General features: G+C 40.1%; 1 protein-coding gene and 1 pseudogene across 1 annotated transcript in view; one reads left to right on the top strand and one right to left on the bottom strand.

Moving 5' to 3' along the window:
* LOC118576420 overlaps nt 1–9,341 on the top strand; it is a 35,987-nt pseudogene extending 26,646 nt beyond the window's left edge.
* A 1,872-nt stretch (nt 9,342–11,213) lies between these two features.
* Nucleotides 11,214–18,548, bottom strand: part of LOC118576426 (vomeronasal type-2 receptor 116-like) — a 28,839-nt gene continuing 21,504 nt past the window's right edge. The window contains exon 6 of the mRNA XM_036176686.1: nt 11,214–12,139. Coding sequence (XP_036032579.1) covers nt 11,214–12,139 — 926 coding nt within the window. The remainder of the gene's footprint in view (nt 12,140–18,548) is intronic.

Raw genomic sequence — 18,548 nt, 5'->3', positions numbered from 1 at the left:
TGGGTATTTCACCTGTGTATATCTGTGTTCCACATGAGTAGGAGGTAGCTAAGTATGCCAGGAGGGTTAAGACACCCAGGAACTGAAGACAATTTTGAGCCTAAGTGTAGAAGTGGGTGATTGAATAGCAAGTGCAATTGATTGCTGAGCCACTTCTCCAGCCCTGAAGAAATTCCTTACTAGGAGGGCATTTCTTTACACCTTAATTTTTTTTTCTTTTTGGTTTTTTGAGTCAGGGTTTTTCTGTGCAGTTTTGGTGCCTGTCCTCAATCTAGCTCTGTAGACCAGGCTGGCCTCGAACTCAAAGAGATCCAACTGGTTCTGCTCCCAAGTGCTGGGAATAAAGGCATGTGCCACCACTGCCCAGCTGCACCTTAATTCTTGTATAACTCCTTCAAATAGTCAATCAATCAATCCAACAAACAAACAAAAAAAAAATTATCTTGTTTCCTTGTTTGGTTGGACAGGTACTCATAGTCATAATAAGTTGACTTTGAGGAAATTTGCAAATAAAATATCCCATTATATGTCCCTAGGTACAGTGCAGGCATTCATTCTGACGTGTCTAGTTTTATAGTATCTGAACTACATTGCTTACTAAAATACTGTGTGTTGAATTTGAAAGGCTTTACCTTTACAAAAGTCTGCAGATTTCATCTGAAGTGATATCTCAGGTTGCTCAGATACAGTTAAATAAACAGTTGATATTCTATTTTCACAATGATGAGATAATTATGCTCAGAGAACAGAGCAAATGGGATGAAGTTTTAGCTACTGGCCTTTACCACTAGATCAGAGATGAGCAATGAAATCACAAGCCTGCTTCTACCAGGCTTAACTTGAAGGAACATTACAAAAACATCAACCAAAAGAATAGGGAGAACTAAAGACAATCCAATATGTGCTGTATTCTAGATATGCAACTTGTAATGCAGAAACGAAACTTGCAAACAGTGAGGCAGTAGGACTCTAAATGGCATAGGCTTAAGTGACAGTGAACTCAGTGACATAACAAATGAAGTTTTAATGAATAATTGTAAGAATGTTCCAGTGAATCAAAGAGCAGAAAAATTACCTCTAAGGACAATCCAATTAGATCACAAACACTTGCAAGCAATAGGAAATTGAGAAAGGATGTGACAAAATTCAATAAAGGTACAATAACAATGAAGAATTCATACCAACATTTTGAAAAGGAAAGTCACAACAATTCAAGCAACAAACTGTATAAAACATCTTTCTCTGAGAATGTCTCAAGTAGAAGACAGACTATCTAGACTATCGGGACTTGAAACAAGGCAGATGAATTTTAATTTAAACTATGACAAAGATAAAACAATAAGGGAGGATAAAGAAAACACAAGAGACTTAGGAGACATCAATAAAAGACCTTATTAAGAAAGCACAGGCATGGGCTGGAGAGATGGCTCAGAGGATAAGAGTGCTGCTTGTTCTTCCAAAGGTCATGAGTTCAATTCCCAGCAACCACATGGTGGCTCACAACCATCTGTAATGAGATCTGGTGTTCTCTTCTGGCCTGCAGACAGAACACTGTATACATAATAAATAAATAAATCTCTAAAAAAGGAAAGAAAGAAAGGAAGGAAGGAAGCAAGCACAGGCACAAGAGGAGAATAACATGTGAAAGGACCAAAATGACAGCCAAAATTTTACCAAATGCTGGGGGAGTTATGGCCATCCAGATACAGGAGGCAGTCAGAATGCCCAACAGATAGGTTCCCCAAAGGACCCGCCCCTGTTGAATATTACCTAAAATCTGAATTAGGCAGAATACAGAGGAATTTTAAGTTGCAAGAGAGAAGATCAATTTCATTGAAAGTCCCCATTGTAATAACAGTAGCTTTATTCATAGACACTTTAAAAGGAGTGAGTATCAACTTTGTGTTTCAAGCATATAGAGACAAAACTTACCATTTCAATTACTATACCCAGCAAAGCTGTGCTTCATAATTCCAGAAAGACAGAAAAACTTGTAATTGTGAACACAAATTGGAGGAATAGCACTAAGGGGACCCTTGAAGAGTCTCTTCACACTTCATACTCCTTCACATTGAATATTAAGATAAACAGTAGATGTCACAGGAATATATAGACTACACTAGATCACTGGACAGAAAAGCAAAGGTTAGAAATACATTAAAAGTTACAAAAACACAAATTGACTAGAATTACCACATAACTTTCATTAATAACTGAATTTGAAGAATCCCACTCTGTAATCAAAGGACACATATAAGAAAATTTTTTTTCTTTTTGGCAAAACAATACTTTGTTGGTAAGAATGAACACACTGCACTCATGAAGAACAGAGTCTCAGAAGTAAAGGAAAAAGACTATTCCAGGTAAAGTGAATCAGAAAGAAGAAAACTGTAGTCAAATCTTATGAACATGGATGGAAAAATTCTCAAGTAATCACTGGCAAACATCTTAACAGCACATCAGAAAGATCAATCTCTATACCTTATTACAGGGATATAAGGCTGTTTCAGCATATGCAAATCAATTAAGTATAATATGTCACATAAATATATCCTAGGACAGAAATCATATGCACATCTAAAAAGATACAGAAAAGTACTTGAGCAATGTTCAGCATCCCTTCAGAGAAAGCAAAGAAAAAAACCTTGAAAAATAGAAAGGACATTTCTTGACAAAATAAGTTTCTATAAGACAAAACAGTTAATATTGTACTACATAAAGAGAAACTTAAAGCTTTTCCACTAAATTCAGAAATAGGACCAGGTGTGGTGGTACTTCCCAGAAGAATGAGCTATTAAGAAAATAGGTCACCAATGTGACCAGAGGCCAATTAGATGGAAACAATTTCTCAATTAAGTTTATCTTTTTTTCTTGTAGCTCTGCTTTGTGTCAAGTTGACAAAAACTAAGCTACACCATGGGTGGGTAGGGTGTACAATTCAGGCTTTCCAGTGGTCACACAACATATACTTCTAGATCTTCCTGAAATTTTAATAGTTCAGAAGCACCTCAACATTTCATTAATTTGTTCTCATATATTTATGTGTGGCCTTGTACAAAGTACTGAAAGAAATGTGTTCAGTCAGGTCATGTATAGAAAGAAAACTTGTTAACTACTCAACATGATGAGATGCTGTAACTCTTGAAGGAGTAGTCAACTCCTGGCTCAACATCTGCCTGATTTTCCTCAGATGCCTTTTGCTGTGTGCAGTGTTGATTGTCAGCCTGGATTCAGACAATTCCATCAGGAGGGAATGGCAGCCTGCTGTTTTGATTGTATCCCCTGCCCAGCAAATGAGATTTCCAATGAGACAGGTAAGTGTTTACTGCAGGGAGAAATTCTTTTTTTTTTTTTTTTTTTTAAGATTTATTTTATTTACTATATACACAATGTTCTGCCTGCATGTACACCTGCAAGCCAGAAGAGGGCACCAGATCTCATTATTGATAGTTGTGAGCCACCATGTGGTTGCTGGGAATTGAGCTCAGGACCTCTGGAAGAACAGCCAGTGCTCTTAACCTCTGATCCATCTCTCCAGCCTGAGTAATTCTTACGATTGATTTTCTTCTCCTACACATGCTGTGACATTGAAAGAGCCTGGAAGGGAGCTACACTGCTGTGTGGTATTCACCAGAGAAAACTGTTCAGACATAGGTTTAGTCAAATAAAGTCTTTATTAGCTGGATAGCAACTATACTGGGTGTTCAGGACCCAGTGTAGCCTCAGCCTTTCTCAGGATGAGTTTTTAAGCATGAGAATCATGATCTGGGTTGACATACTTCAACTGCCAAGAACAGTCAGCTGGAGCATATCTACAGAAGCTGAAAATTAAAGTTAGTACATTTTGAGACTTTCCCAGAACTATAAGAACTATATGCATTAGGTCTTTTGTTTTAGTTTTGCAGGTGGTGCTGTCTATGTGCTGAGTTTTACAGTCTGAATGATACTTCTATCATGGAATCATTGAGCTAGAGTCTGGGGACTTACTAAGTTCTGTGGCCTTGTAACAGCACAAATAAAATCTATTCCTTTACAAGTATATGATCAATAATAATGTCCTTATAATTAATACCCTGTGCCTTCACATAAATCTTTGACTCATTGTAAAATAATTGCTGGCAGTATTTTCTAAAAGAAAGTGTTTTTAAAAATTAAAAATCCCTGTGAGGGAATTCTTGTATATATCTGTCCCATTGATTGTATCTCTCTAAAGGTATATGTAGACTAGATTGCATTCATGAATCTTTATAGATATTTAGTTATTCATTTTTCCTACTTGAATATATGTATGGTTTATTGTGTGAGTTTATGTACAGTAGATTTTGGAAGCCAAAATAGTGCATACAAGCCTCTGGAACTTGAGTTACAGACAGATAAAAGTTTCCACATGGATGCTGAGTCCAAACCCTTGTTCTCCACAAGAGCTGTAAGCATTCTTAACTGTTGAGTCACCTCCTGCCACTGAAGTCATGAATTTCATACAACTTGTCTTTGCCACTGCCCACAAACATCGCTGACATGATATTGAGTCACCATGTGTTGGAATGGTAAATAACTAGTATGTGGTGGTGGGCATGCTGTTTATACAGCAGTTGATGAATGGGTAGTATTTTGTGTTATCATTTAGCTGACAGTTGAGTGGGGAAGACGACATGAAGATGTGAATTCAGGGTGGTACCATTAGGCTGCAATGGGAGCCTGTTAAGGAGCCTTTGGGATGATGCAAGGGCTGTTACTTCCATGTGAAGGAGGTTCCCAGAGAGCTTTGAGACTGATGCCGTTGTAGGATGTCAGGTGACTAAAGAGGAGAAATTGTGGGTAAAATTACTAGAAACAGCTAAACATGAGTCAGCACTATGCCATGCAATTTCCAGAGTTCCAACTTACAAGTTCAATATGATTTCATATCAAAAAAGTGGGGTAAGTGTGGACACATGATGTAAAGAATGATAGGCATCCTACTAAAGATTTTATACACAGTAGCAGTGAATAATTCCACAATACTACAAATAGGATAGTTTTGTAGTAAAAAGAAATAGCCACAATTATTCAAATGCCATTGTGATACACACAATCCATAGAAGTCAACTGGTTATTGATTTGGAGATGGCCAAATACAGAGTTGAAGCCAGAATTGTTTTTACTTTTATTGCCAGTCATTGTCTATAATGCAAAGAACATTTAAAAAAGAATTTAAGGGACTGCAGAGATGGCTCAGTGGTTAAGAGCACTGGCTGCTGTTCCAGAGGTTTGAGTTCAATTCCCAGCAACTGCACAGTGGCTCTCAACCATCTCTAATCAGACCTGTTGCCCTCTTCTGGTGTGCAGGCATACATTCAGGCAGAGCACTGCATATATAATAAATAAATAAATCTTTTTTAAAAAAGACATTTAGCCAGGCAGTGGTGGCGCACTTTAAACCCAGCACATGGGAGGCAGAGTCAGGTTTATCTCTGTGAGTTTGAGGCAAGCCTGGGCTACAGAGTGACTTCCAGGGAAGGCGCAAAGCTACATAGAGAAACCCTGTGTTGAAAGACAAAAAAAAAAAAAAAAAAAAAAAAAGACATTTAGGGTCAGTGAGAAGAATTAGCAGGAAATGCTAATGACCTGAGTTCATCCCAGGATGCCCATTGGAGTCAGATAAGCCAACTCCCACCAGATGCCTTCTTGACACCTTGTAAGAGCAGAACATTCTCATAACAGCCAAGCTATTTTTTCCAGCCCCATAAACAACTACAAACAACAAAAAACTGTGTTCATAGATTTCCATAAATTCTAAGTTGTTTTTTTTCATAGAATGACTTAAAATCCTTGAAGCACATCATTGCTCTCCATTGTTATCCACAATTTAGCACAATTACAATCATATTTCCTTTACTTGCTCTCTTGAAAATTACAACTTATGAATATGGATTCTTGCTTAATTCCAATATTCTTTTGAACTCACTTGAGAGTTGTCATGTTGTCTTGTTCATGCTGATTTACCAATAACTCCTTCACCACTGAGTACAACCAAGGTCTGTTGGAGCCCACAGATGTTTCCTAGTCATATCAGAGCTTGTTTTACCAGCAGGGCTGCATAAGGGGATGACTGGACCTCAGGCCTGTGTACTAGGTATATGGTAGGGTCTGTACCTGGTTGTATCTAGTAAAGGGGAAATCTTTTGCCTCCCTGCTTGGCATTGTTATAAAAAGCCCTTTGGAATAAAGTGCTGGGCTGGTGGATTAGGATCTAGGCCCCTCTGAGGCTACCCTGTGTTTCTCTCTCTCTGTCTCTCTGTCTCTGTCTCTCTCTCTCTCCCTCTGTCTCTCTCTCTCTCTCCTCTATATTTCTACCTAAATCTCTTATCCCTCACTCCTCAAGAATATCCAGGGGAAAGGGTGGGGTCTGGTCCCCCCACAGGTCTCATAGAGAAGGAAGTAGGTGCTCTGTGCTCACTAATGTGGTGGTATAAGATACAAGCTATGCGTGTATAGAGTTTCCTACCTTTACTAGTGGGATTATTTCATTTTATAAACTAATCCCAATGAGGACACAACTAAGGGCATGATATTTAATTAATTTATCTTCAGAATTTCATATATCATTTTAAAACTTCCCTCTCTCCCCATACTATTTCCAACACATCCACACAAAACTCTCAAACTCATGAGCTCTTTCATTTACTATTTTCACACACTTTTTAATTTTTCTTTTTTTTAATTTAGAAAATTTATTCATTTTACATACCAACCACAGATTCCCCATCTCCTCTCTCCTCCCACCCCCCCAACCTTTCCCCTAAGCCATCCCCAATTCCCACCTCCTCCAAGGCTAGGCCTCCCATGGGGAGTCAGCAAAGCCTGGTACATTCAGTAGAAGCAGGTCCAAATCCCCCCACACCAAGGATGCACAAGAGGTCCCACCATAGGCACTGGGCCCCCAAAAGCCCATTCATGCACCAGGGATGGATCCTGATCCCACTGCCAGGGGGGCCTAGTCCAGTCACATGGAGGCTTCAAGGCTATTGGTTCAATGTTCATGAATTCCCACTAGTTTGGCCTAGAGGTCTCTCTAAGTTTCCCCATCATGATCTTAATGTCCCTTGCTCATAGAATCCCTCATCTCTCTTATCCGTTGGACTCCTGGAGCTTAGTCTGGTGCCTGGCCATGGATGTCTGCATCAGCTTCCATCAGTTACTGGATGTGGGCTCTATAAGTTACCATTCTGATTACTAGAGTAGGCCAGCTCAGGCACCCTATGGACTATTGCTAGTAGTCTAAGGTGGGGTCACCCTTTTGGATTCCTGGGAACATCCCTAGCACCAGGTTTCTCCCTATTCCCATGATGTCTTCATTTATCATATCTCTTTCCTTCCTCTCCCACTCTGCCCCTGTTCCAGTTCCCATCCTTTATGTTCTCATGGCCCATTCCTTACCCTTCTTCGTGCCCACCCCCAGTTTGCTTGTTTAGATCTCATCTATTTCTCCCTCCAAGGGTGATCTATGCATTCCTCTTTGGGTATAGCTAGCTTGTTAGCTAGCTTCTCTGGAGCTATGGGTTGTAGTCTGGTTATTCTTTGCTTTACATCTAGTATCCACTTATGAATGAGTACATACCATGTTTGTCTTTCTGAGTCTGGGTTACGTCACTCAGGATCATATTTTCTAATTCTGTCCATTTGTCTGCAAATTTCATGATGTCATTATTTTTTACTGCTGAGTAGTACTCCACTGTGTATATGTGCCACATTTTTAAAAAATCCATTCGCTGGTTGAGGAGCATCTAGGTTTTTTCCAGATTCTGGCTATTATGAATAATGTTTCTATGAACACAGTTGAGCATTTCTCCTTGTGGTATGATTGAGCATTCCTTGGGTACATGAGAGCATGTGGGGGGGCCATCCCTCACCCTCCCCCCATTTACCCAAAGTACTCTTGCATAGGAGCAGCAGGAAATATTAGTTAGAGGGATAGAGAGGAGAGAAAGACAGAAAATACAGGATGGCCTGGAGAGGGCCTGGATACTAATCGATGTCTCTGCCCTAGTGTATTTAAAGGAATGCCAAGTGGTGGAGCAAAAGACCTTCCCCCAGCACAGCTATGGGTAGACCCTCTCAAGACACCTAAACTCAGGCCCGTGGTCCAATCATGCTCTCTATGCAGACCTGTTTGGCAAAGCCAGCAGGAAAAATTGGCTCCAACAAGAGGGCATCACTTCTAATTCAGACAGAAAGACTGATGTTATAGTGAATCCATAGGATCTGTGTTTGTCCTTGAAGAAAAAAGCCATTACAAAATGGAAGCATTGCTCCTCAGAAAAGTCTCAAATACGTCTTCAGTGATAAAAAATGTGGATGTTGCAAAGATTCCACAATACACTAGCATGGCCTGTCAATAAGAAATGCCAAAGTTCCACTAACAATACTTTTGCTTTCTGTATCATATGTGGATCACTGTGTAGTGTCCAGAGGACCAGTATGCCAACACAGAGCTGAATCACTGCCTCCACAAAGATGTGACCTTTCTGGCCTTTGATGACCCTTTGGGGATGACTCTGTCCTGCATGGCCTTGTGTTTGTCTGCATTCACAGTTCTGGTTCTTGGGATATTTGTGAAGTACCAGGACACTCCCATTGTGAAGGCCAATAACCTCACTCTCAGCTACATGCTGCTCATCTCCCTCATCTTCTGTTTCCTCTGTTCCTTGCTCTTCATCGACCGTCCCAACTCAGCCACCTGTGTCCTGCAGCAAATCACATTTGGAGTTGTATTCACTGTGGCTGTTTCCACTGTGTTTCCCAAAACACTTACTGTGGTTTTGGCTTTCAAAGTCACTGTTCCTGGAGGAAAGATGAGGTGGCTCCTGGTATCAGGGGCACCTAACTACATCATTCCCATCTGCACCATCATCCAAATTTTTCTCTGTGCAGTCTGGCTGGAAGCTTCTCCTCCCTCTATTGATATTGATGCACACTCTGAGCATGGCCAAATAATCATTGTTTGCAACAAGGGCTCAGTAACTGCTTTCTACTCTGTCTTAGGATACCTGGGCTCTCTGGCCCTGCTGAGCTTTACTATAACTTTCTTGGCCAGGAATCTCCCTGACACATTCAATGAAGCCAAATTCTTGACATTCAGCATGCTGTTGTTCTGCAGTGTCTGGGTCACTTTTCTCCCCATCTACCATAGCACTAAGGGCAAGGTCATGGTGGCTGTGGAGGTCTTCTCCATCTTGACCTCAAGTGCAGGCTTGCTGGGATGCATCTTTGTCCCCAAGTGCTACATAGTTTTGTTAAGACCAGAAAGAGATTCTCTACAGAAGTTAAGGGAGAAAACATCTTCCAGAACCACCTATTAGGATACAATGCAAGACGTACACATTACCTAATCACTGTCACTATTTCTTGTTATAATGATGTCCAGAAGTGTCATTTTTCTCTACATTGTCTTCCATAATCTTCCACTCAGCTACCTATTTTTACAAAACTTGGATATTGGATGTTAATGTGAAGTGGAAATGTTCTTTTGTTCTCTAATATACAATAAAATTTGAAACAAACTCAGAGGCTTCTTTTTGATATGTTAGCAAATGTAGGACTTTGAAAGTAATTGAATACTGAGGGAAAATGCAGGAAGTTTGTGAAATTATGTTTGCAGATGAAGGCAAAGCAATGCTACCCCTTGCAGGGGGAAGACTAGATAATCCTCATGCATTCTGAGAGTTAGAAGAGTATAACTTAAGAGATAGAGATGGATGTTTTGATAAACAGATAGAATAAATGCAGAAGCTGGAGAGATGTCTCAGCAGACAAAAAATCATGTACTGCTCTTGCATAGTGGCTGAATTCAATACACAGCCCTCATAAAATGTAGTTCACACCTGCATGTAAGAATACCTCCAAGGGATCAATGCCTTCTTTTGGCCTCCAAGAACACTTATACACACATTTGCACGTAACAATACACTCAACACACACACACACACACACACACACACACACACACACACACACACACACACTTTGAATAGATCAGAGAGCTGAACAAAGTGTGTTTCTATGACAATGAGGGGAATACATCATAGGAAGAGCCCTGGGGCTTTACACATGCATGAGGCATCACTTTCCTCTTTGGGGGACCCCTTATGTAAAAGAAGGTGCCAGTCTCCAACTTTCTTATTGATTCTTGTTTAACCTTCTTGAACTAGTCTTCCTGACAGATCTAGCTCTCTTTGACATAGTTCATGAAGTCCTAGTTCACATACAGCCATCACACAGATCAGTTGTGAAGCTAAGCACCATGTTCTTTTGCTGATTCTATCTGGTGTCCTAGGTTCAGAGAAGCCTCCACCTCAATGGCTGCAGATGCTTTTCTGGATTGAAGTTCTTTACCAGTCCATGGAGTGAATTGAAGGAATATTACCACATTAGCAGAAGGTGAAGGACTGTGAGGAAGTGACAAGATAAAGGCTGCTTGGGTGGTTAGAGTAACACAGAGAAGTGAGTACAGAGTCAGTGGGAGTACTTACATCGGGGTATTGACACAGGGCACCATAATTCAAAGACAGGCTCCAGGTATTGACTGCAAATTGGTTATTCTGGTTGATATTTGTTTTGGGGTTATAAAATGAGGTCCTAAGTTTTCTATAACTTAGTATGTAGCTCATTATGCAGTGACCCGGTACAGTATAATCTTCATGAAAAGATACATTGAATATAAAGAATTTGGATTTCTTCAGAATAAAAACATATAATAAAAGACAGCATGACAAATTCGGGAAATGTCTTAAGGGCTACAAAAACAAAACACTATATCAACACAAATGAGTTGTATTGAATGTCAAATTTATAAAATATTTAAGAATATTTACATATATGACTCTTAAATCTGTTCATCAGCATATGTAATTGATAGAGGAAATAAATCTTATTTGAATCCAGTTGTCAAGCTAATAAAAATGTGAATGATCCAAATGGAAGAATTCACAAATGTGGATTTCATCAGCAAATGAAATAAAAAAACATAAAAGTAATAGTGAATGAAAGAGGACTCAAAATGCAGTATATATCTCAACATGAAAGAAAGGATGGATACAGAATTCATTTAGGATAGTAGGATTACTTAAAGAAATAACAGCCTATGGGATCAAATGCCAAATTATGACTTCATATGTGAGTGTTCATATAGTGAAGAAAAATCATGCTTCAAATCTCTTTAAGACACATGGGAGCTAGGATTTAAGGCTTTTCCTAAGAGTATATGTTTTGTCCTTAATGTGATGAAGTGAGTTCCTTTCTGGCCTTAATAGTATGATGTAGCACTTGGGAGCAAAGATGATGCCTAAAAGTGATGTACTAGAAGCCAAGATAGAGAGGACTTCCATAGCCACCATGACCTTACCCTTGGTGCTGTGGTAGACAGGGAGGAAGCTGACCCAGACACTGCAGAACACCAGCATGCTGAAAGCCAGGAATTTGGCTTCATTGAATGTGTCAGGCAGATTCCTGGACAAAAATGCCATCAGGTAGCTACCTAGAGCCAGTGTTCCCAGGTATCCCAGGATGCAGTAGAAGGCAATAGCTGAGCCTTTGTTGCAAAGGATGATGATGTGTCCATGTTCTGAATGAGCATCTTTGTCAATAAATGGAGGGGAGGTTGCCAGCCAAATTCCACAGAGAACAGCTTGCAGTAGGGTACAGATAGGAATGATGAAATTAGGGGCCCTTGCTATCAGCAGCCACCTCCTCATTCTCCCTGGAGCAGTGATCTTGAAGGCTATAAGTACAGTGAGAGTTTTGGCCAGCACAGTGGAAAGAGCCACAGTGAACAGAAGTCCAAATGTGTTCTGCTGCAGGATACAGGTGACTGTGCTAGGATGGCCAATGTAAAGCAAGGGACAGAGAAAACAGAGGGACAGAGTGATGAGCAGGATGTAACTGAGGTGCCGGTTATTGGCCTTGACAATAGGAGTGTCTCTGTGCTTCAGAAACACTCCAAGAACAACAACTGTGATTGAGGAGAAGCCCAAGGACATGAAGGTGAGAGTCTTCCCCAAGGGGTCATCATAGGCCAGAAATGTCACAGTCTTATGTTGACAGTGGCTCTTCTTTGTATTTGCATAGTGAGTTTCTGGACACTTCATACACTGGTCCACATCTGGCAAAAATGCAAGCGATTATGAATGCATACTCAGGTTCTCTTTCCCCCTTTTCTTTAACATTTTATTTTATTAATATTTTTATTTTACATACCAATCATAGTTACCGCTTTTCCTGCTTCTACCCACCTCTCCCCACCCCCACACTCATCCACAATTCATATGGGGTAAGGCCTCTCTTGGATAGTCAACACAGGCTGGCATCCTAAGCCATTTCCCTACTCCAGAACTTTGCAATGTTATCTAAACCATCTTCTTCTGTTTCAGATACAGATACAGATACAGAAGGAATAAACTCAATTTATCTTCTACTTCATGCTGACAGAAATTAAACAATGCTAAGGCTTTTTCTGTTGTTACTCATATGGTATCCTCACCTTTATTTACACTGTTGTCTCTATTTCATAAGTCATTAGAGCACTGGTATACACTGCATGAACCTAATTTGACTCTGGCATTGCCTCTTCATTAATAAATCTCTATTCTTAATAGGGTATGAAACTTCAGTATAATAGAATGTCCTTTGAAATACTTATCCTATAATGATGTTCTCTTCTACATATCCCAAATATATCTACATTCATAAAGTCTATGGTGTTCTCTAATCTTCATTCTCTGAAGGAGCCTGAGTGAATTAGTATTCTTAAATTCTTGTGGCCTTGAGTAATTTCATCAGTGACACTGTTCTCATAACTCTGTACAATAGTATCTATGTAATGTATAGATACAGCACTGTGCATGTATTCTTATGTCTTTATGGAACAGAGTTTGAATGCTCTGTTCCTGTTATTTTATCAGTTTATTCTTGGATTATGATGTATACTTATGGATTTTTCTGTTATATTATCAATGGACAATTAATAAATAATGCCCATATTTCTATATAGTTTTTTAAATTTTGATATATTTCTTTCTCTTTATATTATCACATTAACATTCTTACTCCCTATATAATACATTCTGATTATGATTTTGCCATCCTTCAACTCCTCCAAAATTCTCCCCACCTCTATACCAACCCAATTCCACACATCCTTTCCCCTCTGTCTTTAAAAAAGGAAAAAACAAAACCCCAACAAAACAAACAATTTAAAAAATCTCACTCTCTCACACAGGCACACACAAACAATAAAAATACAAACACAATTCATGTGCTTCCATTCGATTGGCTATTTGTCCCTGTGCTTTTTGCAATCTTGGATTCAACAATTCACGCTCTTGTAGTTCCTCCTCTTTTTCAACAGTTGGATACCTGGAGCTCCACCTGGCACCAGGACCTGTCCTTAGTGCATGAGCTGGCTGTTTGGAACCTTGGGCTTACACAGGGACACATGCTCAGTCTGGAAAGAGGGGACAGGACCTCCCTGTACTGAATCCACTAGGTTTAACTGAATCCCCATGGGCTGGGGGTAAGTTGGGTGTGGGGGCGGGAGGGGGGAGGACAGGGGAACCCATGGCTGATGTATAAAATTAAAACATAATAATAATAAAATAAATAAATAAATAAAAATACAAACACAAAGTTGTAAATCAAACTATAAAGGAAAAGTCCAACAAAACCAGAAGAAAATAAATAAATAAAAAATAACATCGCAGAACAGCACTCCCTCTACAGGGCTCCATATTCTGGCTCAAAATTCTGATTTCTTTACTGGAGGCTCACTGATCCTAGAGACCCTAGTATGCTCAACAGCTTGAGGCTGTACTATCTCCCCTGGGCTCCATATTTCAGCCCACAACTTCAGCAGAAGACTTACACTGTATCAAAGGCCAGGCTTGTTTTAAGGATCAAAGCCCCTCCTTCCCTTGGATCTATATTCCAGCTAACTGCTCTGGCAGCTTTACTGGAGGACAGGCTGTTCCTAGGAACCCCAGGTAAGACTCTGCACACTGGTGGCTACACTCCTTAAAGCACAGCATCTCCTAATAGCACCCCCGTCTTTTGCTCCATATTCCAGCCCACAACTCTGGCACCTTTACTGGAGGTCAGGGTCAATCTGGTGACCCCAAATAAAGATACCATATCACCTTCTAATACTCCTTAAAGTATTCCTGACAGCCTCTGATTATACTCCTCCCCTGGGCTCCATATCCTGACCCATACCTTAGGCAGAAAATGTCTTCTTTATCCCAGGCCAGGGAGGTTCTAGGGACACAAGATAAGCCACTGTACCCTGCTAGACAACACTACCTAAAGCTGGCCTAATAACCCCTAATTGTACCTCCCCTGCACTCCCTTTCCTAGCCCACAACTTCAGTAGAAAACCTATGTTTTACTGGAGGATATGTGATGTTATGAATCCAGATAATCAGCAAGTACCCAGAATACCAGAAGCCACACAGGTTCTTGGAACCACAGAGGCAAGTTTGGTATCTAAATCCCAGAGGTCATGAGGGCCACAAATCCTAGTCACCAGAATCCCTGGCCATTTAGGCCAAAAAAACAGAGAGGAAACAGAAACCAAGGAACAAAACTGCTGTGGAATGTTCTGTATGTCAAATGTGTTGCTCCGACTGGTTAAAATAAATAAAGTGCTGATTGGCCAGTAGCCAGGCAGGAAGGATAGGATAGGCAGGACAAGGAAGAAGAGAAGCCTGAGAACAGGAAGGCTGAGGGGAGGGATATGGCCAACAGCCATAGCCATGACAAGATGTAAGGTACTGGTAAGCCACGAGCCATGTGGCAAAGTATAGATTTATAGAAAAGGTTTAATTTAAGATAGAAGAAGTAGATAACAAAAAGCCTGCCACAGCCATACAGTTTGTAAATAATATAAGTCTGTGTGTGCTTTCTTGGTTGGGTCTGAGCGACTATGGGACTGGCGGGTAAGAGAGATTTGTCCTGACTGTGGGCCAGGCAGGAAAACTCTAACTACACAAAACTCAACAAAGAAAAAGTCAGGAATTAACATCTAGATGTATAATCAATGAAAATCTAGATGCCTAAATGAAAGTGTAAGAACATAATCAACAACAGAAAGACCAAAATGAAACCACCAGAGCCCAGCTATCCTTTGACAAAAAGACCTGAACATTCCAACAGTGCTGGAATACAACAAAGCAACCTTAAAAACAACTTTATGAATATGATAGAGGGAATGAAAAAATCCCTTCATGAAATTGAGGAAAAGACAAACAAAAAATTGAAGGAGATTGATAAATTCCTTAAATAATGCCAAGGAAGCCAGGAAAATACAAACAAACAGGTGAAGGAAACTGTTCAAGACCTGAAAATGGAAATAGAAGCAATAAAGAAAACACAGATGGAGGGAATTTTGGAAATGGAAAAACTGGGTAAGTGAACATCACCAACAAAATTCGAAAGATAGAAGAGAGAATCTCAAGTGTTGAGGATACAATACAAGAAATAAATTCATTGTTCAAAAAAAATGTTAAATCTAAAAATTCCTAAAAAAAAAAAAAATAACAACAACAACAAAGAATTCTCAACAGAGGAAGCTCAAATGGCTGAAAGACATTTAAAGAATTGCTCAACATCCCTAATCATCAGGGAAATGCAAATCAAAATGACTCTGAGATACTACCTTACACCTTTCAGAATGGCTAAGATCAAAAACACTGAAGACATTTATGTTGGAGAGCATGTGGAGCAAGGGGAAATCTCCTCTACTGTTAGTGGGAATGCAAGCTTGTACAGCCACTTTGGAAATCAATATGGCAGTTTCTTAGAAAATTAGGAATCAGTCTCCCCCAAGACCCAGCTATACCACTTGGGCATATTCCAAAAAAAATGCTCAATCATACCACAAGGGCATTTGCTCAGCTATGTTCATAGCAGCATTATTTGTAATAGCCAGAACCTGAAAACAACCTAGATGCTCTTCAACTGAAAAATGGATAAATAAAATGTGGTACATATACACAATGGAGTACTACTCAGCAGAGAAAAACAATAACATCATGAGGTTTGCAGGCAAATGGATGGATCTAGAAAAATATCATCCTGAGTGAGGTAACCCAGACTCAGAAAGACAAACATGGTATGTACTCACTCATAGGTGGATACTAGATGCAAAACAAAGGATAAGGATAACTAGACTGCTACTCACAACTCCAGGGAGGCTACCTAGAAAAGAGGACCCTAAGAAAGACACAGGGATTGTCCACCAACAGAGAAATAGATGAGATCTACATGAGCAAACTGGACGTGGTGGGGGGTAATGAAGAGCAATGGTCAAGTGAAAGAGAGATCAAGCTGGATCAAGAACAGAGAGGGAGAACAAGGAAAAAGAGACCATGATTAATGAAGATTCCATGGGAATAGGAAGAAGCAAAGTACTAGAGAAGTCCCCAAAAATCCAGAAAGATACCTCCACTGCAGATTACTGGCAATGGTCGAGAGAAAGCCTGAATTGACCTATTCTGGTGATTGGATGGCCAAATATACTAACTGTCGTGCTAGAACTCTCATCCAATGACTGATGGAAGGGGATGCAGAGATCCCCGGCCAGGCCCCAGGTGGAGCTCTAGGAATGCAATTGTCAAGAAAGAGGAAGGATTGTATGACTTTGAATTGTTGAGACCATGATTTGAAAAGGCACAGGTACAAATAGCCAAACTAGTGGAAACACATGAACTATGAACCAATAGATGAGGAGCCCCCAACTGGATCAGGCCCTCTGGATAAGTGAGACAAGAGGAGCCCCCAACTGGATCAGGCCCTCTGGATAAGTGAGACAATTGAATAGCTTGAACTGTTTGGGAGGCCCCCAGGCAGTGGGACCAGGACCTGTCCTTAGTGCATGAGCTAGCAGTTTGGAACCCAGGAGCCTATGCAGGGACACTTTGCTCAGCCTAGAAGGAGGGGACTAGACCTACCTGGACTGAATCTACCAGGCTGAGCTGAATCCCCAGGAGAGTCCTTCCTGTGGAGGAGATGGGAGTGGGGGGGTGGGCTGAGGGGAGGGAGGGAGGACAGGAGAATCCATGGCTGATATGTAAAATTAAATTAAATTATAAAATTTAAAAAGTGGATGCATCATCCACCAGGTTTAAATGAATCCCCAGGGGAGTCTTGGCCCTGGAGGAGATGGGAATAGAGGGGAGAGGATGGGGGAAGATAGGGGTGGGGGCGGGAGGGGGGAGGACAGGGGAACCCATGGCTGATGTGTAAAATTAAAACACAAATATATTTTTTTAAAAAAGAAAAAAAAAACATTCAGGAAAATTTGGAAACTATTAAAAGACTATACTAAGAATAATATGACTAGAAGAATGCTAGCGTAAGGGCCCATAAAATATATTTAATAAAATCATAGAAGAAAATTTTTCTAACCTAGAGAAGGACATTCCTATAAATGTACAAGAAGCCTACAGAATTCCAAATAGATTGAACCTGAAAAAAAAAGTCCCCAAGCCACTTAATAACAAAAACACTAAGCATAGAGAACAAAGAAAGACTATTAGAAGCTGAAAAGAGGGGAAAAGACAGCATATAATGGCAGACCTACTAGCATTACATCCTGCTTCTTAATGGAGACTCAAAAGATAGAAGACTCTGGGTAGATGTTATGTAGACTCTAAAAGACCATGGAGGCCAGTGCAGACTACTATATCCAGAAAAAATTTCAATCACCATAGATGAACAAAACAAGATATTTCATGACAAAATCAAATTTAAACAATATCTACCCACAAAATCAGGTCTATAGAAGATATGAGAAGGAAAAATCCTGTGGAGGGGTTTCCCACCAACCCCACAGCTCCTTCAGAGTTTTCTTGAGTGCAAGCAGCAGGAAATATTAGATAGAAGGATTTAGATTGTGGAGATAAACAGAAAATACAGGATAGCCTTGAGAGAGCCTGGAACCTATTCCAATAGGCCCTGACTGTCTCTGCCCTAGTGTATTTATAGAGACACCAAGGGGTGGAACAAAAGACCTTCTCCCCCAGAACAGCCAAGTACAGACCATTTCAGACACTTGCACTCAGGCCCATGGCCCTAATCATTCTCTATGCAGACCTGCTGGGTAAAGCCACAAGGAACCTGAAAATGGGTTCCTACAAAGTGCAAACCAAGGAATTTAACTACACACATTAAAATAAGGCAATAGACACTCTCATGCCAAAAAAAAAAAAAAAAAAAAACCAAAAAGCAAAGAATAGAAACACACACACACACACACACACACACACACACACACACACACACACCACCACCACCACCATCACTACCATCACCACCAACAACAACAACAAAATAACAAGAATTAACAATCATTGGTCATTAATATCTCTTAATATTAGTGGACTCAATTCCCAAATAAAAAGACATAGGTAACAGAATGGGTTTGAAGACAGAATCCATCCTTTAGCTGCATACAAGAAGCACACCTCAACACCAAATATAGAAATTACCTAGACGTAAAGGGTTGGAAAAAGGTTTTC

The sequence above is a fragment of the Onychomys torridus genome, unplaced genomic scaffold, assembly GCF_903995425.1.
Source record: "Onychomys torridus unplaced genomic scaffold, mOncTor1.1, whole genome shotgun sequence".
Taxonomy (NCBI): Eukaryota; Metazoa; Chordata; class Mammalia; order Rodentia; family Cricetidae; genus Onychomys; species Onychomys torridus.
Note: the sequence above shows the minus strand (reverse complement) of the source record. Positions and strands in the feature narration are given on the sequence as shown.